The following is a 23,984-nucleotide window of genomic DNA, read 5'->3' on the forward strand; positions in this document are numbered from 1 at the left end:
TGTGCATGCATGTATTTTCGGAATTACAAAATCTGTTTGGGAGAACCATGTTCCACTGAGTTGACCTCTGTAGCCTCTCTAATGTTGCTCTGTTTGATTAACAGATTCCCTTCTACACCCTGATAGGAGGAGTCTGCTTTAAGACTTCACCAGGTTCCAGCCTGTCCCCTGCCTCCCCCCACCATTGCCTCGTTCCAGGCTCCCAGGGATGGCAGCTACCATCTTGGCTTTGAAGAGTGGGGACATCCGGAGGTAACCCCGGCCATGGTGGTGGATGAAGAGGAGGTAGATGGGACCAAGGACCCAGAGGTACATGGGGGGCACCCAGACCCCTGCTGTTCTCAGGAAACACAGGCTCAGCAGGCTGGTGGCGGCAGATTCAGGCTCTGTCTGGTTCCAGACCTGAGGGAACACCAGGAGGCCCCTTAGGATGGTATAAGGCAGGGATCCCCAACTCACCTGCCCAGGGGCCCAGGCAATTTTTTGGATCTTTAACATTTACACAAAAATGTGCCAAGCACTGTTTGGAATACCTAATAATTCTCAACTCCTTTCATCCTGACATCAACCCTAGGTAGATGCAATTATCATATTGATTTACAGGTGAAGAAGCCGAGGACCAGAAAGGTTGAGTAACTTGGCTGACTTTACCCAGCTGAGAAGTGGAAGGACTGGGATTTGAACCCAGGGAACTGGGCCATGTGGTCTAGGAGACCTGGGCTCCATAATCATTGCTAGGCACAGACCGTCAGTTAATCCTTATAAGAACTCCAGCACATAGGCAGTACTGTCCCCATTTCAGAGACCAGCAGACCGAGGCACCAATCAGGGAACTGCCTCCCTCAGGGCCACACAAATGGGAAGTGGCAGAGCTGACTCTGACCCAGGCTTATCTGACCCCAAACCTTGTTCGACTGATGGTCTTGATGTGTGATTTATTTTTATTTTTTATTAATTAATTTATGTTTTAGAGACAGGGTCTCACTCTGTTGCCCAGGCTGAAATGGCACAACCAAAGCTCACCAAAGCTTTGAACTCCTGCCTCAAGCAATCCTCCAACCTTGGTCTCCCAGAGTGCTGGGATTACAGGCATAAGCCACCTCACCAGGCCTGGCTAACTTTTTTTTATATTTTGTAGAGATGGGGGTCTCTACATCTATGTTGCCCGTGCTGGTCTCGAACTCCTAGCCTCAAGCTCCTCCTGCCTCAGCCTCCTAGGTACTGGGATTACAGGCAAGAGCTACTGGCCCAGCTTGATGTGTTATTTTCATCTCAGCAGGTCTGCTGGTCCTATCTAACCCTAGAAGAAATTTGAAGTTTAGTGGACGTGGCCTCTTCAATTCTCTCTCCCCTGTCTTTTTACTCCCCCTGGTTTCACAACTCACTGGCTGTGCTAACTTTAACCTCTCTGTCTCAGTTTCCTTCCCTGCAAAAGGTGAATAATGAGACTTTACCTCTATGAATTGTATTAAATGGATTAATAGCAGCAAAGTTCATAGCAGCATGGCACAAGGTTGGGCACAAGGCTAGGCACAGAGGAAGCCCTCAGTTCATACCAACTTATCGCTTCATCTCCCTGGCCCTCGAAATGCTGGCAATTTGCAACCCCCACCCTCACCCCGTGAACTCCTCTCTCTGGAGTCCTTTGCTAAGAGCGATGGAAAAAGAAACCAGAGAGGTAAGGCTCGCTGGGGGTAGGAGGGCTCGGAGCACCCACTAGCTTTATGCAAATAAGGGTCAAAGCCCCTAGTAGCTGGGAGGTCTGGTGGCCCCTTAGACAGAGCTGGGCTGTCGGGGGCACTGGGTTGGTGAAAGGAGTCCAACCCGCTGCAGTGAGGGGGGCTGGAGTAAGTCTCCTCGCTTCCCGGGTCCAGGAATCCCCAGTATTGCAGCCCGAGACACTGCAGCCAAACCAAGCCTGGAAAAGGAGAGGGGGGCGCGATGGAGGGGGGGCACTCACCCCCTGCCCCGCGCAGGGCTCAGCAGGCGCGGCCATCGGCGCCTTCAGTCGTCGTGGGTCCCAGCGTCTGTCTGTCGCTAAGTCTCTGGGCAGACTGCTCCGCCTCGCTCCTGCCAGGGAAGGGGCGGGGCTGGGCTGGTCCGGCTGGGATTCGAGCTCCGGGATCGGGAGGCGCCGGGCAAGGTCCAGCTGCGCGGTGGGGGTGAGGTCACGGGAGGTGAAAACAGGCGAGGTGGGGGAGGGAGGAGCGGAGGAGAGAGGAGCTCGGAGAGCTGGGACAGGCACCGGGTTGGGGGGTCCCGGAACCCCTGAAAGTTCAGTGACATCTCCATAGTTCCCTCTTCCCCTTGCAAGAAGAATCACTCCAAACTTCCCAAACACTTTGGACCCAGCAATTTCCAGGAGTTCATCCCAGTGGGAGAACCGAAAGGTGTGCACACGTTAGTAACAAGGAGGCCTGGTGACCGCCTAAGCGTCCAATCGCGGGGACCACTGGGTCAAGGCCGAGAGGATGGAGACCACGTCACAGTCACCTCACTGCTGGAATGGAGGGTGGTGGGGAGAACTTAGAAGATTATGCAATGGGCTGGCAGGGCTGTACCCGGTCGCCCTGGTAAGCAGAGACTCAAGAAACCTCTGGGGTCCTGTTTTCGGGTCGTGTGATCCCAGGAGTGCACGTGAGCCCCTTGGGTGTCTGAAGAGAGGGGCGTGGGAGGGAGGGCCGCACTCCTGCAGTCTCACTCTGCTGGTGTAGCGGGCAGCTGCCAACTCCCACCCCACCCTGCACCGCGGGCTCCTGAGTCGGCAGATGAAGCATTTTATAAATTCTATTTTAAATACATTTTTTAAACTTGTCAGATCTTTGTCTTCATTTCAGTCCCTGCGCCTCTGCCTCTTGCTGTGGCCGCTTATTTAACACTGAGGGGTTACGCTCTGCTAAGTCCCAGGGGGAGACTGTTCCTAATATCTGAGGGAGACATTACTCCTAGTATCACGCTGGGTGAACACCACCTGTGTACAGCCTCTGCTATGATTCGTAATATCCAAGGGAGATACTATCCTAATATCCCAGTGGGTGAACACCATGTGTGTAAACCCTGTGATATTACTCGAAATATCCGAGGGAGATATTACTCCTAATATCACAGTGGGTGTACATCCTGTGATATTATTCGTAATATCCAAAGGAGATTTTACTCCTGATATCACAGTGGGAGTATACACTGTGATATTATTTGTAATATCCGAGGGGGATTTTACTCCTACTATCACAGTGGGTGTACACCCTGTGATATTATTCATAATATGCTACAGATATATTACTCCAAATCTCATGGTGGTTGTACACCCTGTCATATTATTTGTAATATCCTAGGGATATATTACTCCTAATATCACAGTGACAGTATATCCTGTGATATTATTCATAATATCCTAGAAAGATAGTACTTTTAATATCACAGTGGGTGTACACCCTGTGATATTATTTGTAATATCCTAGGGAGATATAACTCCTAATATCACAGAGGGAGTACACTATGCAATATTATTCATAATATCCTAGAAAAATAATACTTTTACTATCACAGTGGGCATACACTCTGTGATAATATTCGTAATATCCTAGGGAGATACGACTCCTAATATCACAGTAAGTGTACACCATGTGATATTATTCATAATATCATAGGGAGCTATTTTATTTCACAGTGGGTGTACACCCTATGATATTATTTGTAATATCCTAGGAAGGTATCACTCCTAATATCACAGTGGCTGTACACACTGTGATATTATTCATAATATTCTAGGGAGATATCACTCCTAATCTCACAGTGGGTGTACACCTTGTGATACTATTTGTAATGTCCTAGAAAGATATTCCTTTTAACATCACAGTGGGTGTGCAGCCTGTGATATGATTCGAAATATCCTAGGGAGATATTACTCATAATATCACAGTGAGTGTATACCTGTGATATGATTTGTAATATTTTAGGGAAAAAATATCACAGTGGGTGTAAACTCTGTGATATTATTTGTAATATCCTAGTGAGATATTACTCCTAAAATCACAGTGGGTGTACACAATGTGTGTACACCTTGTAATATTATTCATAATTTCCTAGGGAGATATTACTCCTAATATCACAGTGGGTGTACAACCTGTGATATCATTTGTAAATTTCTAGGGAGATGTTAATTCTAATATCACAGCGGGTGTACATGCTGTCATATCATTCATAATATCCTTGGGAAATATTACTCCTAATATCACAGTGAATGTACACCCTGTGACATTATTCATAATATCTGAGGGAGATATTACTTCTAACATCACACTGGGTGTACACCCTGTGATATTATTCATAACAACCGAGGGAGATATTACTCTTAATATGAGAGTGGTTGTACACTGTGAGATGTTATTCATAATATTTGAGGGAGATATTACTCCTAATATCACAGAGGGTGTACACCCTGTGATATTATTCATAATATCCTAGAGAAATATTACTCCTAATTTCACAGTGGGTGTACACTCTGTGAGAACATTTGTAATATCCTAGGATGATGTGACTCCTAATATCAGAGTAGGTGTACACTATGTGTGTAAATCCTGAGATATTATATTTAATATACTGGAAAGATATTACTCTTTCTTTGAGTAATAGTGTGTACATCCACTGTGATATTATTCATAATATCTCAGGTAGATATTATGCTAATAACAGAGTAATGTACACCACGTGTGTAAACCCATTGTGATATTATTCATAATATCATAGGAAGCTATTACTCCTAATATCCCAGTGAGTGTACACCCTGTGATATTATTCGTAATATCCTAGGGAGCTATTACCCCAATATCACAGTGGGTGTACACTCTGTGATATTATCTGTAATATCCTAGGGAGTTATTACTCCTAATATCACAGTGGGAATACATCCTGTGACATTATTTGTAAAATCCTTGGAAGCTGTTACTCCTAATATCACAGTGAGTGTACACCCTGCTGTTATTCATAATATCCTGGGAGCTATTACTCCTAATATCACAGTGGATGTAAACCCTTTGATGTTATTTGTAATACCCTAGGTACCTACTACTCCTAATATCACAGTGGTTGTACACCCTGCAATGTTATTTGTAATATTCTAGGAGGCTATTACTCCTAATATCACATTAGGTGTACTTCCTGTGATGTTATTTTTAATATCCTAGAGAGTCATTACTCCTAATATCACAGTGAGTTTACACCCTTTGATGTTATTCATAATATTCTAGAGAGCTATTACTCCTAATATCAGAGTCAGTGTACAACATGTGATGTTATTCGTAATACCCTAGGGAGCTATTACTCCTAATTTCACTGTGGGTGTGCACTCTGTGATATTATTCGTAATAACCTAGAAAGCTATTACCCCTAATATCACTGTGAGTGTACACTCTATGATGTTATTCATAATATCTTAGGGAGTTATTACTGTTAATATCACAGTGGGTGTACACCCTCTGATGTTATTTCTAATATCCTGGGGCGCGATTACTCCTAATATCACAGTGAATGTACACCCTGTGATGTTATTCATAATATCTTAGGGAGTTATTACTGTTAATATCACCGTGGGTGTACACCCTGTGATGTTATTTCTAATATCCTAGAGAGCGATTACTCCTAATATTACCATGCGTGTACACCCTGTGATGTTATACATAATATCCTCAGGAGTTATTGCTCCAAATGTCACAGTGGATGTACACCCTGTGATGATATTCTTAATATCCTAGGAAGCTATTTCTCCTAATATCAGAGTGGGTGTACATGCTGTGATATTATTTGCAATATCATAGAAAGATACTACTCCTAATATCACCGTGAGTGTACACACTGTGATTTTATTTATAATATCTTAAGGAGATAATTACTCCCAGTATCACAGTGGGTGTACACTCTATGATGTTATTCATGATATCTTAAAGAGATATTACTCATAGTATCACCTTGGGTGTAAACCCTGTGATATTATTCATAATATCCTGGGGAGATATTACTCCTACTATCACATACAGTGTACACTCTGTGATATTATTAAAAATATCTTAGAGAGATATAATTTTAATTTCAAAGTGGGTGTACACCCTGTGATTTTATTCGTAATATCTTAGGGAAGTATTACTCCTAATATTACAGTGTGTGGACACCTTGTTATATTATTTGTAGTATACTAGGGAGATATTACTGCTAATATCACAGTGAAAGTACACCCTGTGATATTATTAGTAATATCCTACAAAAAATTATTTTTAATATGACAGTGGGTGTGCACCCTTCGATATTATTTGTAATATTCTATGGAGATATAACTACTAATATGACAGTGGGTGTACACACTGTGATATTATATGTACTTTCCTAGGGAGATATTACTCATAATATCTTAGTGGGTGTACATCCTCTGATATTATTCATAATATTCTCGGTAGGTAATACTCCTATTATTCACAGTAGGTGTACACCCACTAATGTTATTCATAGTATCCCAGGGAGCTATTTCTCCTAATATCCCCATGGGTGTACACCCTGAGAAGTTACTCGTAACGTCCTAGGAAGTTATTACTCCTAATATCACAGTGGGTGTACACACTGTGATGTTATTCATAATATACTGGAAAGCTATCATTCTTAATATCACCATATGTGTGCAACCTGTGATATTATTCATAATGTCCTAGAAAGCTGTTACTCATAATATCACCATGGGTATACATACAGTGATGTTATTTATGATATCCTAGGGAGATATTACTGCTAATATCACCATGGGGTACAGCCTGTGATATTCTTAATATTTTAAATAGTATTACTCCTAATATCACCGTGAGTATAACATTTGTGATATTATTGGTTATATCCAAGGGAGATATTACTCCTAATACCACAGTGGGTGTACTCTCTGTGATATTTTTCATAATATTCCAGAGAGATATTACTTTTAATTTCACAGTGAGTGCACACCCTATGATATTATTCATAATATCTTAGGAAGATATTACACCTAATATTACAGTGGGGGTACACGGTGGGTGTAGTATTCTAGGAAGATATTACTCCTAATATCACAGTGAATTTACACCCTGTGATATTATTCATAATATCCTAGAAAGATATTACTTGTAATATCACAGAGGGTCTACACCCTGTAATTATTCATAATATCCTAGGAAGATATTACTCATAATATCACAGTGGGTGTACATCCTGTGATGTTATTTGTAATTTTCTAGTGAGATATAACTTTAAATGTCACAGTGGGTGTAAAGCCTGTAATATTATTAGTAATATCCTAGGGAGATATTACTCCTGATGTAACAGTGGGTGTACACCCTGTGATATTATTCGTAGTATCCTAGACAGATGTTACTCCCAATATCACTGTGAGTGTGCACAGTGTGATATTATTTGTAATATTTTAGGGAGATATTAATATACAGTGGGTGTACACTCTGTGATTCATTCGAAATATCCTAAGGAGGTATTACTTCTAACATCACAGTGGGTGTACAACATGTGTGGACAATCTTTGACATTATTCACAATATCCTACAGAGATATTACTACTATATCACTGTGAGTGTACACCCTGTGATATTATTCATAACATCCTAGGGAGACATTACTCTTAATATTACTGTGAGTGTACACCCTGTGATATTATTCATAATATCCTAGCAAGATATGACTTCTAGTATCACAGTGGATGTACACCCTATGATATTATTTGCAATATCCTGAGGAGATATCACTCCTAATATCACAGGTATTATGAATAATATCAAGATATTATTCATCATATCTTTGGGAGATACCACTCCTTATATCACAGTGTGTGTACGCCCTGTGTTGTTACTCATTGTAATCTAGGGAGATATCACTCCTAAAATCAAAGGTCGTGTACACCTCTGTGAATAATATTCACTCTGTGAATATTATTTGGTATATTCTGGGGCGGTATCACTCCTAATATCACAGGGGGCGTACACCCCTTTTGATATTACTCATCATATTTTAGGGAGATGTCACTCCCAATATCACAAGGAGCATCATATCCTAGGGAGATATAACTTTTAATTTCACAGGGGTTGTAAACCCCTTGTGATATTATTTGTCATATCCTAGGGAGATATTATTCCTAAAATCACAGTCGGTGTACATGCTGTGAGATTATTTGTGGTATCCTAGAAAGACATTACTCCTAATATCACGAGGGCGTACACTCCTTGTGATATCATTTGTCATATCCTAGGGAGATATTATTCCTAAAATCACAGTAGGTGTACATGCTGTGAGATTATTCATGGTATCCTAGAAAGACATTACTCCTAATATCATGGGGGTATATACTCCTTGTGATATTATTTGTCATATTCTAGGAAGATATCACTCCTTATATCACACCCCCTGCATTGTTATTCATCATATTCTAGGGAGATATCACTCCTACCCTGTAATAGTATTTGTAATATGTTAGGGAGCTATTACTCCTAATATCACAGTGGGTGTGGCCCCTGTGTGTACACCCTGTTATACTATTTGTAATATCCTAGGAAAATATTACTCCTAATATCACAGTGAGTGTACACCATGTGTGTACACCCTGTGACAGTATTCATAATATCTTAGGGAGATATTTCTCCTAATATCACTGTGGGTGTACACCATGTGATATTATTTGTAATATCCTAGGGAGATATTACTTCAAATATCACAGTGGATGTAGACCTTGTGATATCACTCATAACATCCTAGGCAGATATTACTCCAAATATTACAGTGTGTGTATACCATGCGTGTACATTCTGTGAAATTTTCGTAATATTTTATAGAGTTAATACTCCTAATAACACAGTGGATATACACCGTTTGGTATTGTTTATAATATTTTAGGGTGATATTACTCCTGATATCACAGTGGGTGTACACAGTGAGTGATATTATTTGTCATATCCTAGACAGGGGTCACTCCTAACATCACAAAGCATGTACACCTTGTGATAGCATCATATCCCAGGGTGATATCACTCCTACTATCACAGTGGGTGTACACTTTGTGATATTATTCGTCATATCGCAGAGAGATGTCACTCCTAATATCATGGGGGGTGTACACCACTTTGATACTATTTGTCATATTTTAGGAAGATATTACTCATAATATCACAGTGGACATACACCTTCTGTGATATTATTCATCATTTCCCAGGGACATATCACCCCTAATATCACAGAAGGTGTACACCCCTGTGACATTAGGCATCATATCTTAGAGACACACTACTCCAAATATTACAGGTGGTATACACCCATCGTGATACTACTCGTGATATCCTAGGGAGATATCACTCCTAATATAACAAGGTGTACAACTCTTGTGATATTATCTGTCATATCTTAGCTAGATGTCACTCCTAATATCGGGGGGTGTACTTTCCTTGTGACATTATTCATCATATCCTAGGGAGATATCACTCCTAATATCACACCTTCTGTGGTGTTATTCGTCATTTCCTAGGGATATATCACTTCTAATATTATAAAGGGTGTACAGCCTTTCTGATATTATTCATCATATCCTAAGAAGATGTCACTCCTAATATCACAGTGAGTGTACACCTTGTGATATTGTTTGTAATATTCTAGGGTGATATCACTCCTAATATCACAGTGGGTGTACACCATGTGATACTGTTTGTAATGACCTAGGGCGAAATTACTCCTAATATGACAGTGGGTGTACAACCTGTAATACTATTTGTAATATCCTAGGGAGATATCACTCTTGATAGCACAGTGGGTGTACAGGCTGTGATATTATTCATAATATCCTAAAAAGATATAACTCCAAATATCACAGTGGGCATACACCCTGTGATATTATTCATAATATTCTTGGTAGATATTACTCCTAATGTCACAGTGAGGGTACACCCTGTGATATTATCCCTAATATCTTAGGGAGATAGTACTCCTAATATCGCAGTGGATGTAAAACTTGTGATATTATTTGTAATATCCTAGTTAGACATTACTCCTAATATCAAAGTTTGTGACCACCATATGTATATACCCTGTGATATTATTTGTAATATACCTGGGAGATATTTCTCCTGATATCACAGTGGATGTACAAACAATATCACATGATGTACACCCACTGTGATATTAGGAGTGATATCACCCTAGAATATTACAAATAATATCACAGGGTGTACACCCAATGTGATATTAGGAGTGATATTTTCCTAGGATATTACGAGTAATATCACAGGGTGTACACCCACTGTGATATTAGGAGAAATATCTTCTTAGAATATGACGAATATATCCTAGGGATATATTACTCCTGATGTTACAGTGTATGTACCCCATGTGTGTATGCCCTGTGATAGTATTATTAATATCCTAGAAAGATATTACTCCTAAAATCACAGTGGGTGTACATGCTGTGATAGTATTTGTAATATCCTAGAAAGACATTACTCCTAATATCACATTACTCCTAGTATCACAGAGGGTGTACATTCCTTGTGATATGTATTATTCATAATATCCTAGGAAGATACCACTCCTTATATCACACCCCCAGTGTTGTTGTTCATCATATTCTCAGGAGATATCACTCCTACCCTGTGATAGTATTGGTAATATCCTCAGGAGATATTACTGCTAATATCACAGCTGGTGTAGCCCCTGCGTGTACACCCTGTTATACTATTTGTAATATCGTAGGGAAATATTACTCCTAATATCACAGTTGGTGTACACCATGTGTGTACACTCTGTGATAGTATTCGTGACATCTTAGGGAGATATTACTCCAAATATCACAATGGGTGTACCCCATGAGTGGACACCCTGTGATAGTATTCGTGATATCTTAAGGAGATATTTGTCCTAATATCACAGCGGGTGTACATCATGTGTGTATACTCTGTAATATTATTTGTAATATCCTAGGGAAATATTACTTATAATTCCACAGTAAGTGTACACCCTGTGATACCATTCATAATATCCTATGGAGGTATTACTCCAATTATTACAGTGGGTGTACACCATTTGTGTACATTCTGTGATATTTTCTATAATATTTCACAGTTAATACTCCTAATATCACAGTTGGTGTATGCCATGTATGTACTTAATGTGATATTATTCATAATATCTCTCAGAAATATTACACCTTATATCACAGTGAGTGTACACCGTGTGTACAACCTGTGATGGTATTTGTAATAACCTAGTGAGATATAACTCCTAATATCACAGTGGGTGTACACCTCCTGATATTGTTCATAAGATCCTATTACCTTTAATATCACAGAGGGTATACACTGTGTGGTATTTTTTGTACTATCCTAGGGAGATATTACTCCTAATATTACAGTGAGTGTACACCCTGTGATGTTATTCTTAATATCCTAGGAATAGATTACTCCTAATATCAGAGTGGGTGTACATCCTGTGGTTTTATTTGTAATATCCTACGGAAATATTACCTCTGATATCACAGTGGATGTACACCATGTGTGTATATCCTGTGATATTATTTATAATATTCTGGGGAGCTATTACCCCTAATGTCACAGTCGGTGTACATCATGTAATTATAATAACCACCCAGGATATTACGAATGATAATTCGTAATATCCTGGGGAGATATTATCCCTAACGTCACAATGGGTGTAACCCTGTGATACTATTTGTAATATCCTGAGGGGTATTACCCCTAACATCACAGTGGGGGAACACCCTTTGATATTATTTGTAATATATTGGGGAGGTATTACCCTTAACATCCCAGTGGGTGTACACCCTGTGATATTATTCTTAATACCTTGGGGACATATTACCCTTAATGTCCCAGTGGGTGTACACCCTGTGATATTATTTATAATATCCTGAAATAATATTACCCCGTGTGTCACAGTGGGTGTGTTCCTTGTGATGTTATTCGTTATATCGTAAGAAGATATTACCACAAATATGAAGGTGAGTGTAAACCCTGACACGTTATTCATTATATTCTGAGGAGATATTACTTCCTCTAATACCACAGTGGGTGTACACCCTCTCACATTATTCGTTATGTACTAAGTAGATATTATTACCCCTAATATCCCAGTGGGTGTACACTCTATGATATTATTACTTGTATCCCAAGAAGATATTATTATAACTAATATCACAGTGGGTGTACACCCTATGATATTATTTGTTATATACTGAGGGGATATTATTATCCTTAATATCCCAGTGTGTTTAAACCTTGTATTATTATTTCTTGTATTATTGTTTCCTCGGGAGATATTGTTACTTTTATGAAAATGGAGGTACACCCTGCGATATTATTCGTTTTATTCTGGGGAGATGTTATTAACCCTAATGTCACAGATGGTGTACACCCTGTGATATTATTCATAATATCCTTGGGAGATATTATCCCTATTGCCACAGTGGGTGCAAATCCTGTGATATTATTTGATATATTACAGGGGATATTATCCCTAACGTCACAGTGGGTGTACACCCTGTGATATTATTAGTAATATCCTGGGTCAGATATTACCAACAATGTCAAAGTGGGTGTACACCCTGTGATATCATTCCTAATATCCTGGGGTGACATTACCCCTAACGTCACAGTGTGTGTACAACCTGTGATTTTTTTATTATATCCTGGGGAGAAATTACCCCTAATATTACAGTAGGTGTACACACTGCAGTATTATTTGTCATATCCTGGGAAGATATTATTACCCCGAATGTCACAGTGGTTGTACACCCTGTCATAGTATTCATTACATCCTGGGGAGATATTATTACTTCTAACATCACGGTGGGGATACACCCTGTGATATTATTAATCAGATCCTGGAAATAAATAATTACCCGTGATATCACAGTGGATGTACACCTTGTGATATTATTTGTTATATCCTGGGGAGGTATTATTACCTCTGATATCACATTGGGTGTACACCATGTGATATTGTCTGTTATATACTGGAAATATATTATTACTTCTAATATCACAGTGGGTGTACACCCTCTGATATTATTTGTTATATTGTGAAGAGATATTATTACTTCTGATATCACAGTTGGAGTACACCCTGTGGTATTATTTCTAATATCCTTGGAAGATATTACCCCAATGTCACAGTGGGTGTACACCCTGTGATATATTTCATAATACCCTAGAAAGATATTGCTCCTAATATCAGTGTGTGTACACCCTGTGATGTTATTCCTAATATCCTAGAAAGACATTACTCTTAATATCAGAGTATGTGTATACCCTGTGATATTATTCCTAATATTTTAGGGAGATATTACTCCTAATATGACAGTGGGTGTACACCCTGTTATATTATTTCTAATATCCTAGGGAGATATTACTCCTAATATCACAGCGAGTGTACACCCTGTGATATTATTACTAATATCATAGGCCAATATTACCTCTAATGTCACAGTGGGTGTACACACTGTAATATTATTTGTAATATCCTGGGGAGATATTATTTTTAATATCACAGTGGGCATACACCCTCTGATGTTATTCTTAATATCCTAGGGAGCTATTACTTCTAATATCACAGTGGGTGTACACCCTGTGATATTATTTATAACATCTTAGGGAAATATTACTCCTAATATTACAGTGGGTGTACACTTTGTGATATTATTCATAATATCCCAGGGAGATATTACTTCTAATATCACAGTGGGTGTATAACCTGTGATATTTTTCTTAATATCCTAGGGAAATATTACTCCCAATGTCACAGTTTGTGTACACCACATGTGTACTTCCTGTGATATTATCCATAATACCCCAGGGAGATATTACTCCTAATATCCCAGTGAATTTACACCATGCATGTACACGCTGTGACCCCCCGGAAAGATATTACTCCTAATATCCCAGTGAATTTACACCATGTGTGTACACGCTGTGATCTCCCAGAAAGATATTACTCCTAATATCACAATGGGCATACATCCTGTGATATTATTTGTAATACCCTATGGATATCATAATATCACAATGAATGTACACCATGTGTGTATATGCTTGATGTTATTTGTAATATTTTAGGATGATGTTACCCCTAATGTCACAGTAAGTGTACATCTTGTGATATTATTTGTAATATTCTGTGGGGATATTGCCCCTAATATCACAGTGGGTGTATACTCTTTGATACTATTCGTAACATCCTAGAAGATATTATTCATATTGTCACGGTGGGTGTACACCCTGTGATATTATTTGTTATATTCTGGGGATATATTATTACCCCTAATCTGCTGTGGGTGTACCCCCTGTGATATTATTCACTATATCTTGGAGATAAAATATTACCCCTAATATCACAGTGGTTGTATACTTTGCGATATTATTCATTATATCCTGAAGAGATATTATTTCCTTTAATATCACAGTGCATGTACACCTTGTGATATTATTTGTTATATCCTGGGGAGATACTATATTACTCCTAGTATCACAGTGACTGTACACCTTGTGATATTATTCATTATATCCTGGGGAGATATTATTACCCCTTGTGTATACCCTGTGATGTTATTCATAGTATCCTGGGAAATATTACCCATATTGTCACAGTGGGTGTACACCCTGTAATATTATTTGTAATATCCTGGGGAGATAATATTACTCCTAATGTCACAGCGAGTGTACACCCTGTGATATTATTCATTTTGTCCTGCTGGGGTATTATTATTCCTAATATCACAGTGAGTGAACATTCTGTACTATTATTCATTATATCCTGGGAAGATATTATTGACCATAATATCACAGTAGGTGTACACCCCGTGATATTATGTGTTATATCCTGGGGAGATATTATTATGTCTAATATCACAACGGGTGAACACCCTGTGATATTATTTGTTATATTTGAGGAAGATGTTATTACCTCTAATATCACAGTGGTGTACACCCTGTGATATTACTCATTATGTACTGGGGAGATATTATTGCCCGTAGCACAGTGTTTGTACACCCTGGCATATTATTTGTTATATCCTTGAGAAACATTATTTTTCCTGTTATCACAGTGGGTGTACACCCTGTGATATTACTCATCATATTCTGCGGAGATGTTCTTTCCCCTAATATCACAGTGGGTGTACACCCTGTGATATTATTCGGTATATCCTAGGGAGATATTATTACCCGTAATATCACAGTGGATGTACACCCTGTCATATTATTTGTTATATCCTAGAGAGATGTTATTACCCCTAATATCACAGTGGGTGTGCACCCTGTGATATTATTCGTCACATTTCCTGGAGATATTATTATCCATAATATCACAGTGTGTGTACCCACTGTGACAGTATTCATTATACCTTGGGGTGATAATACTCCTAATTTCACATTGGGTGTATCCCCTGTGTTTACACCCTGTGATATTATTCATAATATTTTAGGGAGATATTACTCCTAATATCACAGTGGGTGTACACCGTGTTTGTATACCTTATGATATTATTTGTAATATTTTAGGGAGATATTACTCCTAATAACATTGTGGGTATACAGCATGTTTTTAAACACTGAGATTATTCATAATATCTGAGGGAGATATTACTGCCAATATTACAGTGGGTGTACACCCTGTACACCCTGTGATACTATTGGTAATATCCAAGGGAGATATTACTCCCAATATCACAGTGGGTTTACACCCTGTGGCATTATTGATAATATCTGAGGGAGATATTACTTGCAATATCACAGTGGATGTACATTAAATGCTCATAAGACTTAGCTTTTATTATTACTGTTACGATTTAGGCCATGGGTTACTAACCAGTGGTTTAAAATGCCATTGCAGCCGGGCGCGGTGACTCACACCTGTAATTCCAGCACTTTGGGAGGCTAATGAAGGAGGATCATTTGAGGTCAGGAGTTTGAGACCAGCCTGGCCAACATAGTGAAACCCCGTTTCTACTAAAAATACAAAAATTACCCAGGTGTGTTGGTGCGTGCCTGTAGTTTCAGCTTCTCAGGAGGTTGAGGCAGGAGAATCGCTTGAACCTGGGAGGTGAAGGTTGGAGTGAGCCAAGATTGCGCCACTGCACTCCGGCCTGGGCGACAGAGCGAGACTCTGTCTCAAAACAAACCAAATGCCATTGAAGACATATATTAATATGAAAAGGTGGTTGCTAAATGATGATTGAATAAATGAGATTATAATATAAAATAGGCTTTGGTTTTTTAAAAGAAAAAAAGAAAAGGACATGCCTAAATTAGGGAACTCGGAGAAGAAGGCCAAGGCATTTACCTTCCTCTCTTGAGTCTTTTTTTTTCTCTTTCTTTTTTTTTTTGAGTCAGGATCTTGCTCTGTCACCCAGGCTGGAGTGCAGTAGTGCCATCATGGCTCACTGCAGCCTTGACCTCCTGGTCTCAAGCGACCTTCCACCTCAGCCTCTCCCGAGTAACTGGGACTACAGGCACACACCACCACGCCTGGCTAATTTTTAATTTTTTTGTGGAGACTGGTCTCACTTTGTTGCCCTAACTGCTTTGGAATTCCTGGCCTCAAGCCATCCTCTTGCCAAGGCCTCCCAAAGTGCTGCGATTACAGGTGTGAGCCACCATGCCCAGCCCTCTCTTGGGTCTTAAAGCAAAGTGTCAAAGACCCAGCCACCACTTCTTAGAAATGACTCGATGTCATATTAGCATAAATGCATTGATAAAATGATGGAAATGCAGTAATACAGTGATCTTGGGGAATCCTAGTTTTCTTCTCCAATTTCTTTGTTGTTGCAGTGAGCAAGCATTCATTTCAAGATAGGAATGAAATATTCAGCTCTTTTAGACAGACAAGCACAGGTGCTCAGTGTGGGAGAAGAATTAAAATCCTCTGCACTCTCCATGCTGCCTTGCTAATTCTCGGGGTCCTGTCCTCATCTTCTATTCTTGCCTTCTGAGGGGACCCCACGGCATGTTTTCCCCGGTCTTTTTGAGTCTCTCTAAATCCAGTATTGGACCCAGGGAGCATCGCCTCCTCTGCCCCCTTCAGCTGTCCTCCTGCCTGAGTCTTCTGGAAGCTTCGGGACAGAAAGAACCCAAGGATTCGTCCTGAAGCTCAGTGTGGCAGGTCTCCTGTTTCCATGTAAATCATGTCTGTTTATCTGAGCCAGTTTTGGTGGAAACTGATGGAAATTATGGGGAAGCTAAATCCCTGTCTCTCTGCAAGCCACTCCCCAGTCCCACCCCCATGAACTGGCGTTGTCACAGTCCTGGTGCTTCATTTCTTTCTATATTTGAAGATGAATTTGAGGGAAATAGTCAGAAAGTCAAGAAGAACACAGAAGAAATCATTTGGGGTGAGTCCAGAACAAAACCTGGGGATCCCAATACCTCCTTTTTTTTTTTTTTTTTTGAGACAGAGTCTCACTCAGTCACCTAGGCTGGAGTGCAGTGGCAAGACCTCGGTTCATTGCAACCTGTGGCCCCCTAGTTCAACTGATTCTCCTGCCTCAGCCTCCTGAGTAGCTGGGATTAGAGACTTGCGCCACCACACCTAGCTATTTTTTGTATTTTTAGTAGAGATGGGGTTTCACCATGTTGGCCAAGCTGGTCTTGAACTCCTGACCTCAAATGATCTGCCCACCTCAGACTCCCAATATGTTCGTATTAGTCGTGAGCCATGGCTCCCGGCCCCAATTCCTGCTCTCTAGCTCCTGGAAAACCCATGGCTGCTTGCAGAGAGTCTTAGACAACTTCCTTTTCCTCTCTGGGCCTTGGTTTCCCATCCTGTAAGATGAGAGGTTTCCATAAGCCAACACTTCCTAATTGGTGGTTTTCAATCCTCTGGTGATTTGCGTAAAAGGCATCTATTTCAATTGTGGTTATACATAACAAACCCCAATAAATATACTAATTATTTAAATGGTTTCTCATTATCACTGAATAGTTGAGAGTCTACTGCACTTGAGTGAAAATGCAGCATGAGAAACTGAAATCAGATGCACTCATGATTATGACCCTGAGGTCGATATGTCATTCCCTCGTTGCCCCCATGAAGGTTTGACTACTATACAGTTTGAACCTGTGTTTCTTAGTTGTTTGTTGCTTAAGTTTTAGCCACAATGGCAAATTGCAGTGGGAAATCCAGTCTTACTTTGTCATTTAGAAACAAAATACAAAAACAAAACCTATCAAAATAAAGCACTAGGTTTTTTTTTTTGAGACAAAATGGAAGAATTTCTAATATTAGGTTAGAAAAACAAATTTTTTGGTGTGGGTGTGTTTTTTTTTTGAGATGGAGTCTTGCTCTGTCACCCAGGTTGGAGTGCAGTGGAGCGGTCTAGGCTCACTGCAAGCTCCGCCTCCCGGGTTCAGGCCATTCTCCTGCCTCAGCCTCCCAAGTAGCTGGGACTACAGGCGCCCGCCACCACGCCCGGCTAATTTTTTGTATTTTTAGTAGAGATGTGGTTTCACTGTGTTAGCCAGGATGGTCTCGATCTCTTGACCTCGTGATCTGCTCACCTTGGCATCCCAAAGTGCTGGGATTACAGGCGGGTGCCACCGCGCCCAGCCTCTTTGGTGTGTATTTTGATGTGATGACTGGTAGTTAAATTCAGTGTACATATGAATTCACTCTTGGGACAAAATATGCTGGATTTGAACTTATTTTCAGGCAAATAATGTTTCATTTTACAGAGCTAATTCAAAGTAAACTGACTGCACGCACTTCTTGCTTAGGGGAAGAAAACTCATCAAAATTTGTTTCTAGGCATATGCTATTAGAGCTAGGATTAAGATAAATCTTACATACCTTCCTTAATATGCTAACATTAACACGTTTCGCTTAAAAAAATCGATCACTTATCATGGAAAAATACACCAGCTTACACAAATTCCTAAAGCGTTTTTCGTGTGTGTGTGTGTGTGTGTGTTTCCAGAGACGGCATTTCGCCATATTGCCCAGGCTGGTCTCGACCTCCTGGGCTCAAGAGATCCACCCACCTCAGCCTCCCAAAATGCTGGGATTACAGGCGTGAGTCCTAAATGTTTTTGTGAGATTATATATTTCACCTGCGAAATATGTGGGTCAGAAAGATTTGAGAAAGTTGTTAGATAATTCGACCAACAAAATCTCCCGTCCTTTCCAGCTGTGATGGTGAATTCTAAAGTAGAATTCATCTTTGGAGCTTCTCCCTGTAGGCCTGCACCTTGCCTTGCACCTGCCAGACGGTGCGCCGAGTCCTCCAGGCCTCTAGAAGGCAGAGATGGTCTAGTTTTCTTGCTGAGCATGCGCTGTAGTTCTCTCTTCTGGAGCTGTGCGCGTGGGGTCGAAGCGCGCGTGCGCGGCGGCGGCGGCGGGGCGGGGCCTGAGCTGTCAGCCGGCCTAGGAGGAGGAAGGAGTCTGCGGCGTGGGGTGTGAGGGGCGGGACCGGGCTGCCTGCGGAGGGTCTAGCTGGGGGAGGTCGGGCCATGCTGGCGGGCCAGGGCGCTGGACCGCCGGGGCCCGCGGTGGTCGCCGCCGCGGTGGTGCTGCTGCTGAGCGGCGTGGGGCCGGCGCATGGCTCGGAGGACATCGTGGTGGGCTGCGGGGGCTTCGTCAAGTCGGACGTGGAGATCAACTACTCGCTCATCGAGGTGAGCGCCCACCCCGCGGCCCGGCGCCGACTCGCCGGCCGGTGGTTCAGCCCCTCTGGGCCGCGCTGGCGTCGTCTCTGACACCGGGCGGCGTGGGGTCCTTGGAGCCCGTACCTCTTCCAAGGCTATGCTGTCCGCGGGCTCCCGGCAGCTCCTCCCCAGTCGCGCTGGAGGGGAGGTTTTTATCATGGGGTTGTGTAAGGACTGAGGGGTGCCAGACCTCAGGTTCTTCAAAAGCCAGACTCCAGATTCCCGGAACCCAGACCCCAAATTCCTTGGAGCCCAGACCCCATTTCTTTAAAACTTAGACCCGAGATCTTCTCGAATCAGACCACCTGAAACTCAGATTTCCCCAAACCCATATTCTAGAACCTAGAGACTACATGTCTTATCCCCCAAACTCCACAGCCCAGACCCCTCCCGAAGTTCTGATCCACTGCTACTCCAAACCCTGCGGCGTGATTTTAAAGAGCATCGATTCCCATCCCGTAGATTCTGACCTAGTAGATCAGTATTGGAAACCCTGGGGCCGGAAAGCTATTTTTTTATTTCTCTCGCTCCCCTCCGCCTCTGAAAATGGAGAGTTGTCAGCTGCCCTGATTGCCTTAATGAGTAGTTATTGGAATTACCCTAGAGATTTGTGCTGAAGTTTTTTTTTTTTTTTTTTTTTTTTTTTTCCCCAATTAAGTTGTAGTCCTGTTAAATGTTTATCAGCCCGGTGGGATTATGACCCTGAAAGGTTCCCTAAAGAGGAAAGGGATGGATGAAGGTAGGGGCAGAAGGTCATTTGTCCGGGTAGTCTGGAGGGTACCAGAGCAAGGCCTGGGCCTCATTTTTGGAAGGGGATTTATGTTGGGGTAGGACAAGGAAGAGAAAAAGAGCAGGCGCCTCGGAGGTAATTTAGGAGAAAACGAAGGAAGAGGCTGGGAAATGCCAAAGAGAGGGACTGGGAAATAAGACCCCAAAGATCTCTGAAAGCACCTTTGAGCTGTTCCAGGGCTGGCAATGAACGGTGAAGCACTGTGTTCTGCAAAGCGGGTTGCTGAGGATTGGGGGAGGGGCAGGGAGTCAGTTCCAGACCCCACTAGCTCTGTGACCTGCCCTTGCTCTAGGTCTCAGTTTTTGTACCTATAAGATGGTGTTGGGAGAGAAACAGTGGAACCCAGCAGATGTATTTTGTTAACAAGCGGATCCGTGATCTTCAAGGCCCCCTTGCTTGCTGCTTTTTTACTCTGAAGAGGTCAGAGGTCAGGCATTGAATGAATCTACCCACTGGCAGTGGCAGGGCTCCTAGGATTTCCTGGGTACATGTTTCTGGGTGCCCATGCCACCTTCTGGGTCTGCCTTGGGGACATGGCGCGTTGAGGGTGGTATGACCGTAGATGGCACAGGGCATTTCAGAAGCTGCCCGGTAAGGCCTCTTGCAACTTGTAGTTTCCAGGGGTTCTGGAAGGAAGGAAAAGACAGACACCCCCCCTCCACCCACACCCACATACTAATAGTGACCTTGAGATCAGAGAGCAAGTTTTGTAACGCATTATGAAGTGTGTTCCTTAAGCCCAAGGGCTGCCTGTCCAGATGGTCTGGGACACTCATTCTTTCGTAATTCTGATTCTGAAATCAGGCATTTCCTACTGGCCATCTTGATGTAGATTACATTGGCGTCCTGTGTCCTGATGGTACTTTATGAAAGACGTAGAAATAATCAAGATGTTTCACAGTCATTTCTTGATTGTGTTTTTTGTGTTCCTAAGCAACTGCCTTCATTCTTCTCCAGCTTTCTCTCCTCCTGGGTGCTTTTATATGGTGTTCATTGAGTCAACAACTATTTATTGAGTCCCTGTGCATACTGAAACCTTGTCCCTGGTGTGGATATAGCAGTACAGTGAACAGAACAGACAAAATGCCCTACTCTCATGAGACTGACATTTTGTTCTCTAACAGGCACCTTACAGTTAAAAAAAAAATTATACCGGTTGCTAATACTTTAACAATCAGGTGGTTTCACATTAAAAACTGGGTTCTTTATTTCTCTGGAAAACCAGCTGATCTTTTGGGTTACCACACCTGGTTTGGGTTGTGTAGTGATCTGAATCCCTTTGGATGAATGCCTCTTGATGCTGACTCCCTAACCCCTCTAGGCTGGTGAATTTCCAGTCCCTGCCTTAAATGCATGCATCTGAATCTCTTTGTCACCTGTAACAAATTCACTGAGTACCTAGAGTAAGCAAGACACTGTCTCAGGCGCTGTGGAATGTAAATTGTGGTCACTGCCCTCATGAACTTTACATACAGGCTCCACATTACTTCACACCAATCCTTTCCCAAATGTTGGTGTTATGAGTTAGTCACTTTGTACATCTTCTTAGCTGGTAAGATTCGACTGTTTCATTGCAGCTCGTGTCATGGTCTGTTTCATGGTCACAGAACATTAGCGTTTTGGAGGTGAGGCTTTTAGATGCATCAGATCCAACTGTTTCGTTTTACAGACTTGGAAACTGAGCCTCAGAGTGGTTGAGCCATGCAGGTGCATTTGGGAAATTTTCCTTGAGCCCAGTGTGTTCCCTGTGTGTTACACTCTGTTGCCTTTTTCTTCAGAGAGAGAGATATTAAATAGTAATACAAGCTGCTTTTTCTATTTATTTTATTTTGAGACGGGGTCTCACGCTGTTGCTCAGGCTGCAGTACAGTGGCACCATCATAGCTCACCAAAGCCTCCGACTCCTGGCCTCAAGCAGTCCTCCTGCCTCAGCCTCCTGAGTGGCTGGGACTATAAGCACCTGCCATCATGACTAGCTAATTTTTTTTTTTTTTTTTTTTTTTTTTTTAGTAGAAATGAGGTCTGGCTATGTTGTCCAGGCTGGTCTTGAACTCCTGGGCTCAAGTGATCCTCCTGCCTCAGCCTCTTGAGTGGCTGGGACTATAAGCACCTGCCATCATGCCTAGCTAATTTTTTTTTTTTTTTAGTAGAGATGAGGTCTGGCTATGTTGTCCAGGCTGGTCTTGAACTCCTGGGCTCAAGTGATCCTCCTCCTTTGGCCTCCCAAAGTGCTAGGATTACAGGCATGAGCCACCATGCCTGGCCACAAACTGATTTTTCTTTGAATCCATATTCTGTAGCAGGTGCTTAGTATGCGTTGATGTGAATCTGTACAACCACATGAAAGGGAATGTCTCTCTGTCGACACCTGAAGAAACCGAACGTGAGCTTGCCCAAGGCCACACGACACTTGGAAGACCCAGACAGTATTTGGGCATCTTACTGGGTTAACACTTCGTGTCTGGTAATGCTCAGAATGTAAGAGTTTTAGAGAGTCCTTGGGGAGAGGGCAGATATTAAGTGTCATTTTAGTCTCTTTTTCTTCTGAGAATGAAAGTAATGAGAAAATTAAGTTTCTAGATGAACGTTGCTCCAAGTATTTGAAATTACTTAGAGCTAGTAAGGAAGATCTCTGGCCCTCATTCCAGACCTTTAGTTGAGAAACAGTGGTGGGCCTTAGGAATTTGTATTTTATTTTACTTTACTTTACTTTTATTTTATTATTATTATTTTTGAGACAGAGTCTTGCTCTGTCTCCCAGGCTGGAGTGCTGTGGCATGATCTTGGCTCACTGCAACCTCCACCTCCTGGGTTCAAACAATTTTCCTGCCTCAGCCTCCCAAGTAGCTGGGACTACCGGTGCCTGCCACCATGCCTGGCTAACTTTTTTTGTATTTTTAGTAGAGACAGGGTTTCACCTTATTGGCCAGGCTAGTCTCAAATTCCTGACCTCAAGTGATCCGCCCACCTCAGCCTCCTGAAGTTCTGGGATTACAGGCAGGAGCCACCGCACCCAGCCAGGATTTTGCATGTTAATAAGCACCTTACTAATGGCAAAGTTTGCAAATTTGTTTTAGACACAGAAACTTACAGGAGCAACCTAGAGACAGCCACTAAAATAAACAGAAAAGCATTGAGAAATAAGGCATTGTAATAGGCTGTAGGTGATTTCTAATCTGAAAAACATTGAGTCACGTGATTTGGGAGAGACTTTGTTGATTTCCCTCTGTCCCCAATAATGCTCCATGTTAAAACTGGCATACAATAGGTCCTCAGTGAATGCATACTGACTGAGTGTATTCAGGTGTAACACATGTAGTTCATTCCCAAAGGCAATGTTATGTTTTCTGTTTTCCTTCCTTCCTTTCCAGATAAAGCTGTACACCAAGCATGGGACTTTGAAATACCAGACAGACTGTGCCCCTAATAATGGCTATTTTATGATCCCTTTGTATGATAAGGTAAGAGGCGACTGCTTATCACTT

At 41.6% G+C, this 23,984-nt stretch overlaps 2 protein-coding genes across 2 annotated transcripts in view; one reads left to right on the forward strand and one right to left on the reverse strand.

Moving 5' to 3' along the window:
• The window catches only part of LOC105467717 (ATP binding cassette subfamily C member 6), a 73,026-nt gene extending 70,740 nt beyond the window's left edge, over positions 1-2,286 (reverse strand). Inside the window, exons 1-2 of the mRNA XM_011717375.3 lie at positions 1,961-2,286; positions 220-402 (exon numbers count right to left, since the gene is read on the reverse strand). Coding sequence (XP_011715677.2) covers positions 220-402; positions 1,961-1,996 — 219 coding nt within the window. The 5' untranslated portion in view covers positions 1,997-2,286. The remainder of the gene's footprint in view (positions 1-219; positions 403-1,960) is intronic.
• Positions 2,287-19,376: 17,090 nt separating this feature from the next.
• LOC105467714 (BOS complex subunit NOMO1) overlaps positions 19,377-23,984 on the forward strand; it is a 63,728-nt gene continuing 59,120 nt past the window's right edge. Inside the window, exons 1-2 of the mRNA XM_011717374.2 lie at positions 19,377-19,679; positions 23,871-23,960. Of these exons, the coding sequence (XP_011715676.2) occupies positions 19,515-19,679; positions 23,871-23,960 (255 nt within the window). The 5' untranslated portion in view covers positions 19,377-19,514. The remainder of the gene's footprint in view (positions 19,680-23,870; positions 23,961-23,984) is intronic.

The sequence above is a fragment of the Macaca nemestrina genome, chromosome 18 (assembly GCF_043159975.1).
Source record: "Macaca nemestrina isolate mMacNem1 chromosome 18, mMacNem.hap1, whole genome shotgun sequence".
In the NCBI taxonomy this organism is placed as follows: Eukaryota; Metazoa; Chordata; class Mammalia; order Primates; family Cercopithecidae; genus Macaca; species Macaca nemestrina.